Source organism: Manis javanica, chromosome 1 (assembly GCF_040802235.1).
Source record: "Manis javanica isolate MJ-LG chromosome 1, MJ_LKY, whole genome shotgun sequence".
Lineage (NCBI taxonomy): Eukaryota > Metazoa > Chordata > Mammalia > Pholidota > Manidae > Manis > Manis javanica.
This window is the reverse complement of record NC_133156.1, coordinates 142,669,590-142,686,604: the sequence shown is the minus strand read 5'-3', so window position 1 is coordinate 142,686,604 and position 17,015 is coordinate 142,669,590. Positions and strand designations below refer to the sequence as shown.

The 17,015-nt window shown below is 41.2% G+C and overlaps 1 protein-coding gene across 6 annotated transcripts in view; it reads right to left on the bottom strand.

The window, feature by feature from the left end:
• CTNND2 (catenin delta 2) overlaps nucleotides 1–17,015 on the bottom strand; it is a 925,492-nt gene that overhangs the window by 162,427 nt on the left and 746,050 nt on the right. For all 6 annotated transcript variants that reach the window (XM_073237801.1, XM_073237811.1, XM_073237821.1 and 3 more), the window contains one exon: nucleotides 15,196–15,379. In XM_073237801.1, coding sequence (XP_073093902.1) covers nucleotides 15,196–15,379 — 184 coding nt within the window. The remainder of the gene's footprint in view (nucleotides 1–15,195; nucleotides 15,380–17,015) is intronic.

Here is a 17,015-nt window from a genome sequence, read left to right as displayed (position 1 = left end):
CAATGGCCAAAGGGTGGATATACCCCAAATGTCTGGCACAATGCTGTATATCCATACAACGGCATGTTATTCTGATGTGGGGAGGCAGGAAGAACTCACAAACACTGCAGCATGGATGAACCTTGAACCATGCTGAGTGAAAGAAGCCAGGCCCAACAGGTCACACATTATATGGCTGCATCTGTATGAAATAGCCAGCATAGATCAGTCCACAAGGCAGAATACAGATGAGTGACTACCACCATCTGCAGGAGGAGAATGAGGAGCAACTGCTTGATGGGCACAGATTTCCTTTCGGGATGATGAAAATATTTTGATTACACTACAACATGAATGCACTAAATGCCACTGAATTCTTCACTTTTAAATGTTATGTGAATTTTGCATTACATGAATTTTGTCTGAATCTCTTTAAAATGAAAGAAAAAAAGGGAAAGGAAGGAAAAAAGGGGGAGGTGGGGGGTCATGCTAGACTCAAAATAGAAGGTGCCCCTTGTGTAGAGGGATGTGTTTTTGCTGTGGGTCAGATTGACCCCTAGGCCAGGTTAATGTGATATTTGTGGTTCACTGTTTCTCAGCCTTTGGCTTCACTTTAATTGAAGCCTTCAGAGTATAAACAGTTTCTAAAGAAAGGGGAGGAAGCTTACAAGCCCTGAGGGGAGAGAGGTAAGGTGCCCTCTTTCTCCAAGAGAGTTGCTGTCCTGGTGGCCCATGGCTGGTTTAGACCCAGGGCTCTGCCCTTCTGAGCTGTTGAGCCCTTGGGTCTCTGTGGGAGGGTGCTCCGAGGGTTACCTTTCAGAGGTCTCTGTCTAAGCTTACAGGGGATCCTGGCTGGGTGCTTGAGAGGAAACAGGAGGATAATCTATTTCAATTATCTCCCCTCAAATAGGAATGCGCCTTGGAAAATCATGATAAATCCCAGCACCAGTTCCTTTGTGAGCCTGTGACTGCAGCTCCTGGCAGATGACACTTGACTCCTTCTGATTCCGGAAGCACCAGGCTCTTAATCTATTTCAGCTGCTTAGGAGTGACGGGGGTCAAGGACAAATGACATTTAATCATGTTTGCTAGTGAGGGTGACAGTGCTGTCTGCCAAGGAGAAATAAGTAAAGTTCCTTTATGTTCTAGGAAGAAACTCACCAACACTGCTTTCACACGTGCTAAGCAGAAATACTGCCTTTCGGGTCCTGTCAAGATTCTAAGCAAGGGACTGAAATCAGCTTCCTCAAAAACACGGGAGCACTTACTCCATGAACAGACCACAACTCACACTTCCAGGCAGGCCTTAAAAGGACACGATGCTTTTGCATACTTGAAATAATTATTTTTTGCAGACAGCTTCATTGGCTCCAAGCACTTGACCCAAACTTTGTACAAAATAAAGAGCTCTTAGAGCAGAAAGTACCAATCACAGTGACAGTGCTTTCATTCAGCAGTACCCTTGTTTGTTTACATAAATTAGCCCACAATTACCAATTACATTGTTGGTACAAAATAAGGTCAGGCAGAATGTAACCCTGGAAAGAACAATGGTCCCGACATAAGAGCCCAGACAGGACTATTATGGAGAATTACAGGGGATGATTAATCAGCCAGCCTCTTTCTGGGTATTGCCACTCTTACATGCAATCTTTGTGCTAACACAGCTACTTTCTGGTAATAAGCTACCTTAAGAGAAATGCAATTAGTTGTTGCGATTCATTAGCTCAAGTCGGTGCATCCATGGTACAGTGTCTTCCTTGCTGGTTGAGTGCTGGTTAATGGGGAATAATGATGCGTCTGTATCTACAGGACAAAAATGAAGGACACAGGGCTCCTCTGAAGTCCTGGCATGTCTGTCCTTTTACTCAGCTGACTGAAAAACTGAAAATGAATCTGTGACACAGACAACAAAGCACAGTGTCCTGAAAATCCGGAGTGGAAGGTTGTCAGCCCACTAGCATGTCATTACTAACTATTGCTTGCTGTACTTAAACATCTTGGAGGCAAGAAAATATAGACCAAACATGAAATTTGGGCAGGGCTGCCTCCCTTTGGCTCTTCTCTGCTTAAGGAAAACATTTAAGTTGGTATTTCCAGAAGCTTCTGACAGCTCAGAAGAACTTTCTAGTAAGAATGAAGACATGATGATTTTTACTTTCAGTAGCTTCCCCAGTTCTCTGTTTCCAGAATGAGCAACTTTCTATGAGATAAAGATCTCGCCACAGAAAGGCAACCAGGAGCTGCATGAGGCTGTGCCAGGAACCAAGTGGCGACCCGCCCACCCTGGCACTTCTGCTTCCTATGATCCCACGCTGCCACAGCTCCCCAAGTGTCCGAGTTCAGAGGCCCCGTTTCTCACCCCTTTCAAAGGTGATGAGAAGAGCCCAGGGCACCAGGCTCCCAGTCAGCCTTCCCCCACAGCTGTCTGCCAAATGGCTTACAGTTAACAGTTGAGGATGTCTCTGCCCACTATGAGGAAAAGGGTTCAATGAGAGAAGATGGCAATTCGAACATTCTCTACTCTTTTATGTCAAATATTCGTGGTCAACTAAGGAACAAATGAAACATTTCAAATATTCTTGGTTAATTAAGGAACAACCAGACTTGTGAGAAAGAGAATGAGAGGAGCACGGAACTAAGAGACACTGTACAGAGCAGCACTGCGCAGCCCGCTCTTCACTCCCAACTCACAGGCTGGAGGGTAGGAGGTGTGGCATCGAAGCTGGTACCTTGGAAAAGTGTTACTAGTGGCTCTCATTGGTCATGTTTCTCTTTCCTCCAAGGAGAATCATGACTGCAAGTGGGAGATCCTCATGAACGAATGTGGGCAACCCTCCCTGTGTGCTCTGCTTGCTCTGTGCATTGTATTCATCTCCTTGTTTTTGTTTTTGTTTTTGTCTCAGTTCTGGTAAATGCTTGCTTTATTTCTTTTAAAATAAGTGCCACATTGGAAAGGGAAAGGAGAAATGGTCTGAAAATAGATGTTTTAAAATATTAGAGAGGCTTGGTATGTAAGCAATAAGTGAAACTGTTTGGCTAGCTCTTTCTTCTTCAATTTATGGTTAATAGACTTGTTTCTTTGCTTTTCCTCCAGGGAAGCTACTTCTGATGCAATGTAATATAATTTGGGAGAGAGCAGGAGGAAAAATTATATTTTTAATATCAAGAAGTTACAAAGGATTTGAGGAATGAGGTAGCTCTTACAATTTGCTTTTTATTTATCAGGGAGTGAACACCCTATATCCTAATGTATCATAGGGTTAAATATTAAACACCATTACTACCAATTGAGAATTAACAGAACTTTTTCACTTAATCTTTTTTTTAAAGGAAGTAATTTGTTCATAGGAATGGAAAGATTTGAATATCCATATTTTAATAGGAAGAATGACTTCTCATACTGCATAGATAATACTTGGTATTTGCTTGTCCTTTTAAAAGAAGCCCATATTTGCAGCCAAGTTATAGGATAAATAATTTAAACCAAATTTTAGTGAGACCCAGCAAATTTTCATAATTAAGTAGAACAAATTTTGCAGAAGTAAATGATGGAAACTTTAAGAAGGAATAACATGATTGGGTATTTATGAATAATTTATATTTAAGGTGAAATCATTATATTCTCAAATTTTCTAGCTTACGGAAACAAAATAATATTTGGGAGAAATGATATCCCTATTATTATTTCATGGAACATAAATGCCAAGAACTTTGCAAAATTATAGTTAGCCCTCTGGGGGGATACAAAGGTCTTCCAAAACAATTGAAAAATTAAGTTTTTCCAGACTTTTTCTAATAGACAAGATAAGAGAAATGCAGACTCCTGAAGAGATAGAAAGCGTCAGGGCTACTAGATGCAACAATTAACAGTAGAAAGCTTTTTAAACACAAATAAAGAATGTACCAGTAAGAGGAAGGCTGGTCAGCCATGAAAATAGAGCAAAAGAAATGGCCTTCCAAGGCATTGCTTAGGAAAAACCACTCCAATTTGTCTGGTCTTGAGGCAGCCTAATGAGACTTGGATGCATCAGGTCGTCTTAATGACCTATTACATTATGTATTGCTTTTAACAACTAACTGCACAGACTGTGTCTATTTGCTCTTCATCTAGCCTCCACTCCTGCCGCAGGGCCTAGCACAAGGAAAGGGTCAAAAGAACAGATGACGAGAGGTTGAAACTTTTAATAAGTATAAGTAATGCCTTTTGTTCGGATTCCGTACCACCAAGCGACTTTCTGATTATAATGTGACTTCTCGGTGGCTAGCCTGTAGAGAATGACAGGGCTGGTGAAAGATTAGGCTTATGTAATAACCATGAAAATACACCCACTCCAATCTCTGCCAGCAGAAGGGTCACTGACTGATGGTCTGGCTGCTGCACCCAGAAATCCATCACTGTGTTAGCCTTCATGCTGGGGCCTCACCTTCCATGGATGCTCCCAGCCTGCAACTGAGCCTGTGCAGCAGTTATAAGGCAAGTCCAGTCCTGTGAGATGTGGGGACTTCTGGGAAGGGTGACTGGGCCCAAGAACTCACCAGGGGTTTTGCTGAACTCCATCGTGGTGCAAGACATTTTCAACCAGCTTCCCTCCCTCCCTCCTTCCCTTCTTCCCTTCTCTCCTTCATTTGGGGTCAGATCTGCACCACTGTTCAGTGGCTCTCCCAGTTCCTCTGGTTTCCTCCCATTTTTCCTCTCAAGTGTTGCCCCTAAGTATCTTGCATGGATGGCTAATTCTGTCCTGACATCTGCGTCTCAGCAGATCTAGATGGAGCCAGCATCCTGTCCTCTGTCAAAAAGCATGTTCTTGGGCTGCCCCTGTCTCTGTTTACTAGAATATGGTGGAGTGGGTGGACCCCACTGTCAGGTCATATGGATTCACATTGCCCTCCCTTCTTTCACTCGCTGTGTGAATTGGGCAAATTTTAGTCTTATGAGCATCAGCTTCTTAATGTAAAATAGGAAAGGAACTCCCATCTCACTGGAGTTTTGGGACAGTTGCATTAGACAGCATTCATATTAAAGAAGCATACCATTTTAATATGCTTTTAAGTAGACCCTAAACTGAAGGCTGATTTCCTCCTGATAGCATTGCAGCTTTAAGGTCCAGTTTCTGACCAGGTAAGGCCAAAGGCCGGGCCCCAGAGCCCGTGTTTTTCAAGAGTGATGCCCCACTTGGGGATATCTCACTTTGGGGATCCCACCATGGAGAACATCTGGGCTCAGGAAGCCAACATCCTGACCATGCTTTAAATTTTCTTTTTCATCTCATCAGGGACACCCAGGCCACACGTCCTCCTATGGCTGCGGAACTTGAGGCCAAGAAAATGATGTTTTCTTGACAATGAGCAGTATGTATTAAAGTTGGGCTCAAATGAACACCCCCTGATTCCAAATCTAAGGACATTTTATACACATTCAATATTTAGGATTTAAGATGAATATATGTTGAGATTTTCTAAGAGCTTTCTTTTATTATTCAATCAAGTTATTGATTGCATCCAAGTATAAGACTTAATGTAGTTAACTGTTATCTATAAAATCCAAACTCAAGAAAAGTTCATAATTGACCTTTATTATTATGTGGTTATACAGAGCATTTCTTGAAGTTCCACTGGTGATTGTGTCTCCTTAGAGATAAGACAAGGAAAATGTCAGCCTATAGAATATTTTTAGGATCACTTCTATATCACTTGGAAATAGAGACCCAAATTAACATTAGCTAAAGTGAGGGAATAAGTATGATTTTGGTTTCTGTTCTGAGTCAAGATGTGCTTCATACTGGTCAACATGACATTGGAAGAATGTTTTAATTTATTAAAAGTTATTTCCCAAGATGAGAACAAACAATGCAAGCCAACTATTATAGTATTGTTATGGGCTGAATTGTGCCCCCCTAAAATCCATATGCAGAAGGCCTAATCCCCCACGCCTCTGAATGTGACTGTAGCTGGAGATAGTGTCTGTAAAGAAGTAATAAAGGTAAGTGAGGTCTTTAGCACGGGCCCCAGTCCTGCATGACTAGTGTCCTCAGAAGAAGAGGAGATTAGGACGCAGATGCAAGGGGGGAAGACCACGTGAGGATATGGTGGGCAGGTGGCACCCACAAGCCAAGGAGAGAGGCCTCTGAGAACCAGCCCTGCTGACACCTGGGTCTCAGACTTCTAACATCCAGAACTAAGAGGCAATACACTTCTGTTGTTAAGCCACCCAGTCTGCGGTCCTCTGCAACGACAGCCCTATCAAGCTGATGGAGTATAAACCACCACTTTGCTCTGACTGGGCTGGAGGAAGTGAGCTACAAGTTTTGGGTGGCCCCACGGGAGGCTGAAGCCCGCATCACCCGGGGAGCTGCTGAGGCTGCAGCCCAGTCATCCTCTCTCATGGGGTCCTAAGACTCCCAACTCCTGCTACCCCACCCCTAACACTGTTCCCTTCCTTCAGAGAGGGCCTTCATTGCTGAGTCATGGCTCAGGAAAACCATTCACTTTGTTTCTGTAATAGACATGCTCTCAGAAGTAGGGAACGGCCCAGAACTGCCCAGGGACAGGGCATCCTCCGCTTGGGGACCTGATGTAGGGAACTGGGGTGTGGGGGGGCTGAGTGGGGTCTCATCTGTTCATGGCATCCATAAAGGCTACATTGTTCTCTTATTCAGTGCCTGGATAAAGAGTGGTCAATTCAGCTGTAACATAAGACTGGGATAAATTCAGAACTCATTTTACAAGGCTTAAAAAATACTTTTAAAAACAGATTCTTTTTAATAGGTGAATAATATTGGCAACTGACTGAACTTAACATAAAAATAAGGATGATTCCTCTTCTTACCCATGACTAATGCAAGAATAAACCAGATAAAATAAATGTCCTTGGGGCTTTCCAGGCAGGCTGTGATTGTCACTAGTATTACTTTGTGATGGGGTTTTCTCAAGGTCACTGCAGAATCAGTGGCTCCATGGGATGAAGTGCTCATCCATTATATGGGTTAAAATGACTAATTGAGGGTCTTAGTTTAATTTTACTTATAAGCAAAGGCACAGTGTAGCTCCTTTGATGGGCTTAATAACATTCTCATGGACACAAAGATAGATGGAAAAAATTAGGGTTGTATATTGTCGTCCTTCAGGACAAGATGCTGAAATGGGAATAGAAGAATAAAAATAAATAAATGCTTTGGTGGCACCAGGGAATGAGCTGTGGAAGTTAGCAAAGAGAGCCTTATGTAGGTACCTTGGCTGAAGATAAAGTCATAAGTTTGCACAACTTAAATGTAACACAGCTATACAGTAATGTAGATTACGGGTGTCTTACTGAGCTGGCAGATAAGAAAGTAAAATACAATACTCAGCAAGGCTTTGCCTATAGTTCACTCTGAAAGGATGTTAACGGCCACAACAGGGATCTTTAGGGTATTGATTTGTGATATTTTAAATGGGAAACATAGTCATGTTTCACACTAAATCTGGAAAACATTCATTCTGTACACAGCTTCTGGTACATTCATCCCTAACTGTACTTACAGCATCAGGTGCCCTGCTTGAGAACCTCGAATGACTTCTGGCTGGCTGCAGTATCAAAGATCCTACACATCTTTCAAAGTGAAGAAGAGGGGAAGAAGAGGATGGCTCGTAAACTGGGACGGAAAACACAGAAATCAGATCCATACATGGGGAGATGCTTCTCAAGCAGACAACCAATCAAAAGGTTGGATTTGAGCCTTCCTTGGCCGAGAAGCCCCATCTGGGCTTGCAGAACCCAGTTCTGCTAAAGGGATATGTTGCCTTGCACCTAAGCTATGGGGGGGACATGGCCTGTGAGTAGAGAAAATCAGCTCTCTGTCTGGGCCCTTTGTACCAGTGTGTGGGCACCTTTTGGAGACAGGCAGATTTTTTTTGTTGTTATGTACCACCTTTCTTCTCCATGTGCTCTGCTCTCAGTGGCTTCCCAGCTTCGCAGGTCCCCTCTGGGTTACTCACTAGGGTCACTGTGTTAGGTTCCTGGGGCTGTCAGAACCAACTACGACAGGCTGGGCTGCTTAAAGCAACAGGAACTTATTCTATCATAGTTCCAGAGGTTAGAAGTCTACCATCAAGGTGTCAGCAGCACCGTGTTCCTCTGAAGACAGTGGGAAAGAATCTTTCTTGGTTTTTCCTAGTTTCAAGTGGCTTTGGGCAGTCCTGGCATTCCTTAGTTGACAGCCGCATCACTCCAATCTCTGCCTCTTTCTTTGCACGGCTTTCTCCTCTGTATGTCCCTGTGTATGTCCTCTTGTTATTGGGTTTACGGCATTCCCTAATCCAATAGGACCTTATTTCAACTTAACTAAATATCTGCAAAGGCCCTATTTTCCCAAATAGGGTCACATGCTGAGGTTACTGGTGGACATGAATTTTGGGGGACATTTATTCAACACACTATAGTGACCTTAGGCAAAATGAGCTTGTCCACAGGCTGAGCTAGTGTGATCTTCACTAGTCAGCGTTCAGGCCCAGGTTGGTCAGTGTACATTTTTAGTTGAAGGTGATGATTATTCTAGCCAAAGGTTAAGACAAGTATTTAACTACACATTGTGCAATGAAATAACCATGAGTACAAAACCGAACCTACCTCAGGGTCTGACTGACTTAGACCACAGGAAAGTTGTGTCCTTGGAGGACCCCTGTGGATAAAGTAAAGGTTCCTGTGGTCAGGATTCTCACCTGGCCCTGGTCGGCTAGCTCACTACACATCTGTGGGGAATACATCATTATTGATTCTATATAAAGAGCTCCACCAAGTGCTCTGGGCAACATGATGGAACGGCTGCAGGAGAGCAGAGCAGAGGCTGGAGTGGTGGCAGCGCCGAGGAGAGAGACTGGGATGGCTGCAGGGGTGGAGAGGCCCAGAGGCAGGGACCAGCTTGCTGCATGCAGACTCGATCTGAGTAGACAGGATTCTAGTGATTGATCTGCCACCGTGGGAATAAAGTTGGGTATAATCCTTTCACCCCAAGAATGTTCCACTGTCATTTCTTTGGTCTCATTGAATCCATAGTGAACTTGTCTGGGGCTGAAACCCATTGGCAAGACAATTCCTAAGTCATAAACTGAGAAGAAAAGACTAACACAATGACTTCTTGCATTCTTATGACCAAAGCCTTTCTAATGTGTTACCACATTTATTTTAGGCCATATTTTAACATGGCTTTTATTAAAAATTAAAGCTTTAATTTGGCAGAATTAAAGTAAAAGACAAAATTAGACAAAGGAAAGGTGACCCTTAGTGTGTGCCTGAGGTAAAACGGGGTGGGAGGGGCACAAGGAAGCATAGGAGACGAAGCCAGCCTGCCCATTGCCCACCTGCCCCTGCTTCCTGGTACCCCCAAATCTACCCAATATCATTCTTATCAACTTGTTCCTCCAAAAGAATTTACGAGATTTTTTTTTTTTCATTTCTATCCTCTTTCTTCAGTGACAGATATTTCAGGAGCAAACAGATCTGCTTTTGAAAAATTCCATTTCCTACCCCAAAATGAATTTCAAATGGAAAAGGACTAAGGGCATTAACTTTTCATTTTATATCTCATATTTGCTTAAACATTTGCTATGTCAACATGATATGACATCTTTCTATGAAGATTTACTTTTTAGAGAAAGCAGAGGAAAGAACCTCTTTTCTTTAGACTGCCCCCCACGAACGAGCCCCATGCTCGGGACTGGTGGGGGCAGGGTGAGCACCGCTGTCAATATTGGTACAACATCTACCACCTCAGGGAAGGCTCAAGAAGCTGGACAGAGTTTAATAAGACTGTGTGAAGTAGTCTAATGATTGGGCAGTGTCAGCCTTCCAGATTTTAGCTTGCTATGCCTTAGGCCATTTTGGTAAGTTAAATTTCGCTCTGGCCAGTTTTTCAACACTTAAGAATGCTACCATTTGCCTCTATAACATTTTTTTTTTGTGTGTGTGAAAAATAAAAAGGTCATCTCCTTTAACATAGTAATTGCTTAAATTCTCAACTTCAGTTTCCCATCCTAAAATGACGTTAAGTCTGAATCCTGCTAGGAACAAAAAATATGAATAATGATCTCTGATAATGATCTGATAAATTTACTTTTACCTACCAGAAGCTCTCACTGGTGTTCTAAGCTACCTATGGTTAGGAAATACTAGTCTGGAGAAAGGTATCAATAAAAAAGAATTAAATCATCAAAGACGAGGAATCTGAGTACTAGGAAAATACCTACTTTATCATCTAGGATATGTGTTAAAATATCATCTTATCCTTCAAAAAAAAGTACCCACTGCTCTGATTACCTAAATTAAGATTTAAGATGGAAGTGGAGAGAAGGGCATATGTGGGGCAAAGTGACCCATGTCCAGGCTGCCTGCCCACTTCTGCCTCGGAGCCTTAGCAGAGGAGACTGGGCTGCAGAAAGTAGGAGGAGGGAGAGACAGTTGGCAATGACAGCAGAAAGGGGTGCTGGCCAATGATGCCACTCGGTAAATGCCCAGGAGCAGATTAAAGGAGCCCACACAAAGGAGAGTGCTGTCCATTTGTAGGCCGGTTGGTTGTGTTCTAAGCACAGACCTGTTCATCTCATCTCATACAATGCTGTATTTCCTCTCTGTGTGGTATGTGGCGCTGGTCTGGACCAGGAGTCAGGATGGGGTGCCAGGACTGGCTACCACTTACTATACATGAGCTACTGAACTTAATAGATGTGAGAATAAACAATGCATTTGAAGTAGAACTGTCTGGACCTTGGAAGACAGGGATTTTATGAATAAAAATACTTTTTTAAATTTTATTTGAAAATCTTGTCTCTATCGACAATGCTAAAATTATTTAATAAACATCCATTATGTTGCCAGCTGAAACCTTGGAATAAGCAGGCACACACATGCATGCATGCACACACACACACACCCAGGGCTCTATTCTTCAATTTCTCCATTTGAGACAGTCTCCATTACAAGTCAATATCAGGGAAAATACCACCTGAGGAGTGACACTGAATCCAATTTAAGTGACATCTCACATATCAAAAATATTTAAGTAGTGGCCCCATGTACCTTGCTACTTTAATTTTTTTAACTCAAAGTTTCATTTGATAATGAATAGTAATGACAAAATTACACTTGCAGGACAATTTTTGAAAATGCAGAATTGTGGCAAGGACTGAATTATATTTAGCTCTTAACACTTTAAGGCTGTGGAGAATTTAAGCTGAAGCATAGAAAAAGAAATAATTGAAAAGAATTTTAATACAGCAGAATGGTCCTCAATAATAATACCTTAGTTTTAAATGTTTCCCTAATAAAAAATAAGATGTAAAAAAGGAAAACAAGTGCACTAGTAAGAAATATTTTGTACATATTTTATACATTTTTTTAAAGTTACTAATTTTTTTTTGCCTTGACACAGTGGAATATCCATAAATATTGAATTGTTTGCAGCTGTGACACTTAACTTGGTTTACACTAAACTAGTCACAGTTCCAGAGTTTTCTATTGAATTCCTTGCATACACACACACACACACACACACACACACACACACACACACACACACACAAACACACACACTGTTTGTAGACCAAATGCAACTTACTGTTCTCTGTTACAATCTAAGCAAGGTCCTAAATCATATTCTTGTGTTTTAGCCTGATTTCAGGGAACCTGATGGTGATTATGACACATGGAAAATAATTTTAACATGTCAATGTGATATTTGTATACAGTTTAGGTGACTTGTAAGATTTAAGTTATAAATTAATAGACCAAAGTACTCAAATGTTACACAAACTCACTGTATCATCTCATTGTACAAATGACCACTGTATCATGTTTTATATACAATATACATTTAGTACAACAAAGTGACCAGAACAACTACTGTGATTTTTTTTTCTGCTTTAAGAAGCAACAAAGCACCAAATCTCTCTAACTTTTCTGATAGAAGAAAATGTTTGCAAAGTTATAAGTCCAGATCTGATTTACAAATTGAGGTGATCTGGTTGTTAATTTATATTTAAGAACTTTACTCAACCCATTTCTGCTATTCCAGGAGGACTTTTGCTGAGTCCATTGCATTATCCATTATTTAACACAGTTACATGTGTTTGGGTGTTGATTTACTAAAAGTCAGTCACATAAAAATATTGATTTGTACCATGAAACTACTCTAAACAATTGGGTAAAGTAGCGAAACTATCAATTTAAAAAGGATAGTCTGATTAAAAGGAAGAAAACTTTGCAAGATGACAAGTAGAACTACAACGTAAACAACTGTGGACATTTTCACATAGCTACCCATTGGTGAAGGTCAAATTTAATCAAATGGAACCAAATACTGATAGTTACTGTTGTCCTCTGGAAGGCTCTTAAAAACAAAGCATGCAGGGCGTCCCCAGTGAATCCACAGCTCCACTGTGGTGTGGCTTCTCGCTGTCCTGTGTGCCTCCACTGGGTCCCCTGCAACTGCTCCCCGACACAGTTGGTCACTGTGATCTGTTGGCAACAGATTCGCCACAGCTCTCTCCTCTTTACAGACTCAAGTCGATCCTCCTTAGCTCTGCTTTGAAGGCCCTCTAGCACCCAGAATGGAACAAGCGTGCAAGGTACATTTCCGGAAGTCCCCTGGGGTCTAGACCACCTAGAGCTGCTGGAGGTCTCCCCTGACTGTGTCAGAGCACACTAGCCACTCTTTATGGCCATAATGCTTTGCCACTACCTTGCGTGGTCATGTTCTTTCTCTGCTTAGCATGATGCTTACCTCATTCTTAAAGGCTTTTGTGACCACACTGACTGAGCTAGTTAATCCCCACCCCACTTTTTCTTCCTGTATTGCCCCAATCAGAGCATCGGAATGCCACTAAGGTATAATAGGAGGGCTCCTGGTATGGGTGCCATTTTCTTCTGGTAGATTATGAGTTCTGAAGGGGAGAGGCTGGCGTGTTTATTTCTGCTCCTGGAACACAGGAACACTCAGCGAATGCTCACATGTAAAACTGCTGAAAGGGAAGAATGGCACAGCAAGTAATTTCTTTAATGTAAATTAAGATCTAAGCTTTGCTGGGAAAACTGAGAATGTAAATAGCTACGTACACTAAAATCTAGAATCTTCCATCATGATGTAAACATTTGTGACTGTTCCGGCGTGTTGCCAACACTGGTTCTAAGTAAGTGGCAAATAATGGAAATTTCTTGAAACTTTTTATCTGCTAAGTCTTTATTTGATAAACTCATTTTAGCTCCTTCCCAGGGCTGTTTTCTTCCTCTCTTAGTCCAACCTGCTCGTCAATGTGGAATGATTTATAAACACATTCAAGTAAGAGAGGAGAAATTATATTTCTTTCTGTAGAAGGGCAGGAGTTGTATGAATTAAGGGGAAAGTTACGTATCACTATATATTGATGGGTTCTGCTTTGTCATTCACACAATAAACTCAGAAAAGTGGGAAAGCCATAAAATCTGGTTGTATCTTGACTAAAGAAACCCAATTTGTTTATATGAAGCTCTTTCTAAATCAGATGTCCCCCTTTTTTTGTGCCCTCTGATGTAGTCATTCCTGACCAGCAGCAGAGGAATGGGCAGTCAGCCTGGTCTGACCCTAATTTGCTTTAGGGTCACATCCCAGACCCTAACCTCAGCCAGATGATCAACAAGGAGTCCTGTGAACCTACACTGGCCTAGCTTCTTCATCCGACCTTTCATCAGATGGTGTTGAATGGACATTCACAATGGTGGTGGCCTACATCCTAAGTCAAACACCATTAATGTATAATTATGTTACTGGATTATTCAGAGAGAATTTTAACTGATAGAGCCAACCAGGTCTCTACTGACCATGATTCTACAGTTGATTGTATAGGGATTTTCCTTTGCTGATCTTCACTAGGGACAATGACACCCTTTACAAGTAAGATGCTAAGAAGGGAAACAACTGCTTGTAATAGTTGCAAATAACTGAAATATAAAAATCAGGTATAAAGGGTCAGAAGTACCTACAATTTAGCTTTGTAAGAGTTATAGTTCTTCCACTGAGGCAGGAGGTTTCTGAAGGATAATAGAATTGAAGAGGTTATAAAATGGATGTCTCAATAGGGAGTCTGGAGAACTGTAAATTTGGCTTACGGTAAAGCCTAGTCAGAGAAATCACGTCAAAGGATCATTACTCCATGACCTTGAGGAAAAGCAAAATCATCAGAGGGCTTCTTCTGCCCGTCCGTGAATGCACGCCATTATTGATGGAGGCAGACTCTATCTCCTCTCTGCACGCACATTCACACAAACACACATGTGCCTCTCAAGACTGCAGGCTGAGTGCACTCATAAATATTCATGAGATAATTATTATTAATAACACCAAGGTGATTTTGTTCTTTCTCAGAGGAGGCTGGTTTTTGCACCTAGTAGCTGATCTACTGTAGGAGAAATGGCAGCTTTGAGGTAGTCCCCCTGAGGCGGTCTTGTACGTTTTATTTTTAAAATACACATTATTTGACTAGGTTTTTTAAATCACCCGTCTGCCCCCATCGCATCATTAAGTTTATCCAGCAGAGATTTCTAACTCTGGAACAAAATACAACATCCTTGGGAGCACAGTTTCTAGAATTTGGAAGCACTATATCCTGATTATTACATTCTTTTCTAAAAGCAAAAATTATACAAAACAAAGATGATTCTAAGACATCTCAGGTTTTTGGGAGATGATATTTGTAAAAATGCACTGCAAAAGAATTACAACACATTTGCTACTTTTGTTATTTAAAAAACACATTTCACAAAACAAGCCTTATCAAAGAGTTATTTCTAAAATAAAAAATAAAAATAACTAATGGTGACAATTAACTAACTAGACCCCTATGAATCTGTCATAGACTGTGTCCCTCAAGCAACTGGCCTGCCTGCGTCTCTATGCATGAGATGACAGGACAGGGGAAATTACTGTCAATGATGGTTTTTAATAAGAGAAAACAAATTATTTTTGGTTGCAATGAAAATGTTTATTTTTTGCCCAAGACCTAAGGAAACATGTGACATAAATAAAATACTGGTAAGGTACAGGGTAATGGAAGTACCTCATTAGAAACAGTTTTTTGTTAGCGTCTTGTATTCCCTTGCCCATCAACATTCACCAGAACACTCTGATCCTTAGCAAAACAGTGATTAAAGCTAGAGAAACAGCGCAAGTGTATGAAGCAGGAGGCAGTAGCCAATGACGCAGGACCCACCTTAGGCATCCAGTGGCATTTCGCAGCACCTGTGAGGAATGCAGCTGTATTTTCCGATCGTCCTGCAGAGCTGAGTTTTCCCAGCCCGAGTGGGGGATAATCACGGTGTTGGTCAACACTGCCAGGGTGTCCTGGATGATTGGCATTTTGAGTGCGTCGCAAGATGAGAGGTTCCAAAGGACTCCTGCAAGACACACACACACACACACACACACAGAGCTTTTAGACGGCCGCTGGTGTTTCTCATCTCAGAGTCTTTTACCTAATCAAGGTAACACAAGAGAAGGAAGGAAAAGATAATGTGAGCATGTCTTCCAGAGTGTGCCCTTAATTTTAGAACTGTGTGAACAAATTAAAACAGTGCTAGGAAAGTCCGAAAAGTGGGCAGAGGAACTGGGACACAATTGTCTGTGGCCCATCACGGAGGGGAACTGAGGCTGAGAGATCCTACTGAACTAAGGGCACCAACCAAGCCCCCGGTCACTATCACTATGATGGAGCCAAGCACCCAAATTCTAACCAAGACCACAGTGTTGTGACAGTTACCTGAGATGAACTAGTAACATGGCTTTGTTTAATCCCAAACCTCAATACACACATGTGGACTATGTGATTCATGTAGCTTCCAGATAGAAGCAGCCACCACCATGCAGTATCTCATGAGAATCCAGCACCAGGTCTGATGAGAATGGGCTCAATAAGAAATTTAAATTTACGGTCACTTGTGACAGTTTTGTCAGCTCTTCCCTGAAAGCAATGCTCATGGAGAACCTACAGATTGATTTTTCTTATAACGTGACAGAGCAGTAGGACGCGGAAGGCATGCCCTGCAGAGAATAAGAGGAGGCAGAGCAAAAGCAACATTTCTAGGGCAGATGGAATGTTTTAGGCTTTTAAATATTTATAAAAGATACTTAAAATGGGGTTAGTTATAGAAAAGTTATAAGTATTGTATATATGATATCACTTGAAAATGCTTTTAGAATGATTATTTTTTGTTGTTCAAAGCAGAACACATAAAGGTAAAAGAAACAGAGAATAACATTCTATTATCCTATGAAAGAAAGACTGCATTTTTCCCTCAAGACTAATCCCAAATAGACATCACCATTGCAGATATGGGGAATAAAATATCATAGATGTCATCAGAAACCCAACTTCCAGCTTACTTGTTTAATATACTTTCAATAAATTTTAAGATGAGGTTTATGTATCATGTATTGTGTTATGAATAGAATAAACAGAACACACATTTCTGGCATTTGTTTTATTAGTTTCTTCCATTGTACAAGTTGAACTATCCAAGGGCATTAATTACGCTAGCCTGGAAGTTGATAATGTTTGGTTGTTAATGACTAAAGTGACAGTTTTAAATCTGTTCTATGTAAATGTGACTACAGAGATAAATTTACAGCTGTCTTTGAAAATAACATTTGCTGGGATTTTTATTTAAGTAAATGCAAATAAAACAAAATGTTTTTGGTGCTCAGTATATAAATCAGTCCTTAGTACAGGGGGTTGGCTTGAAAGCAAATCCTGTCCACTTGTTTTTGTAAATAAAGTTTTATTGGAACACAGCCCTGCCTGTTCCTCTACATACTATCTATAGCCTATAATTAAGTAGCTGAGTAGTTGTGACAGAGAGTATGGCCCACAGAGCCTAAATAATTCACTACCTGTTTCTTTACAGAAAAAATTTTCTCACCCTTGCTTTATTGTATCAACCATTTTCTATGCACCTTTGTGTGCAGGTTTGCATTTCCAATAGTGTCTTAAATTGAGTATACAAAAAAATTCTCAATTGTACACAGAGGTGCTCA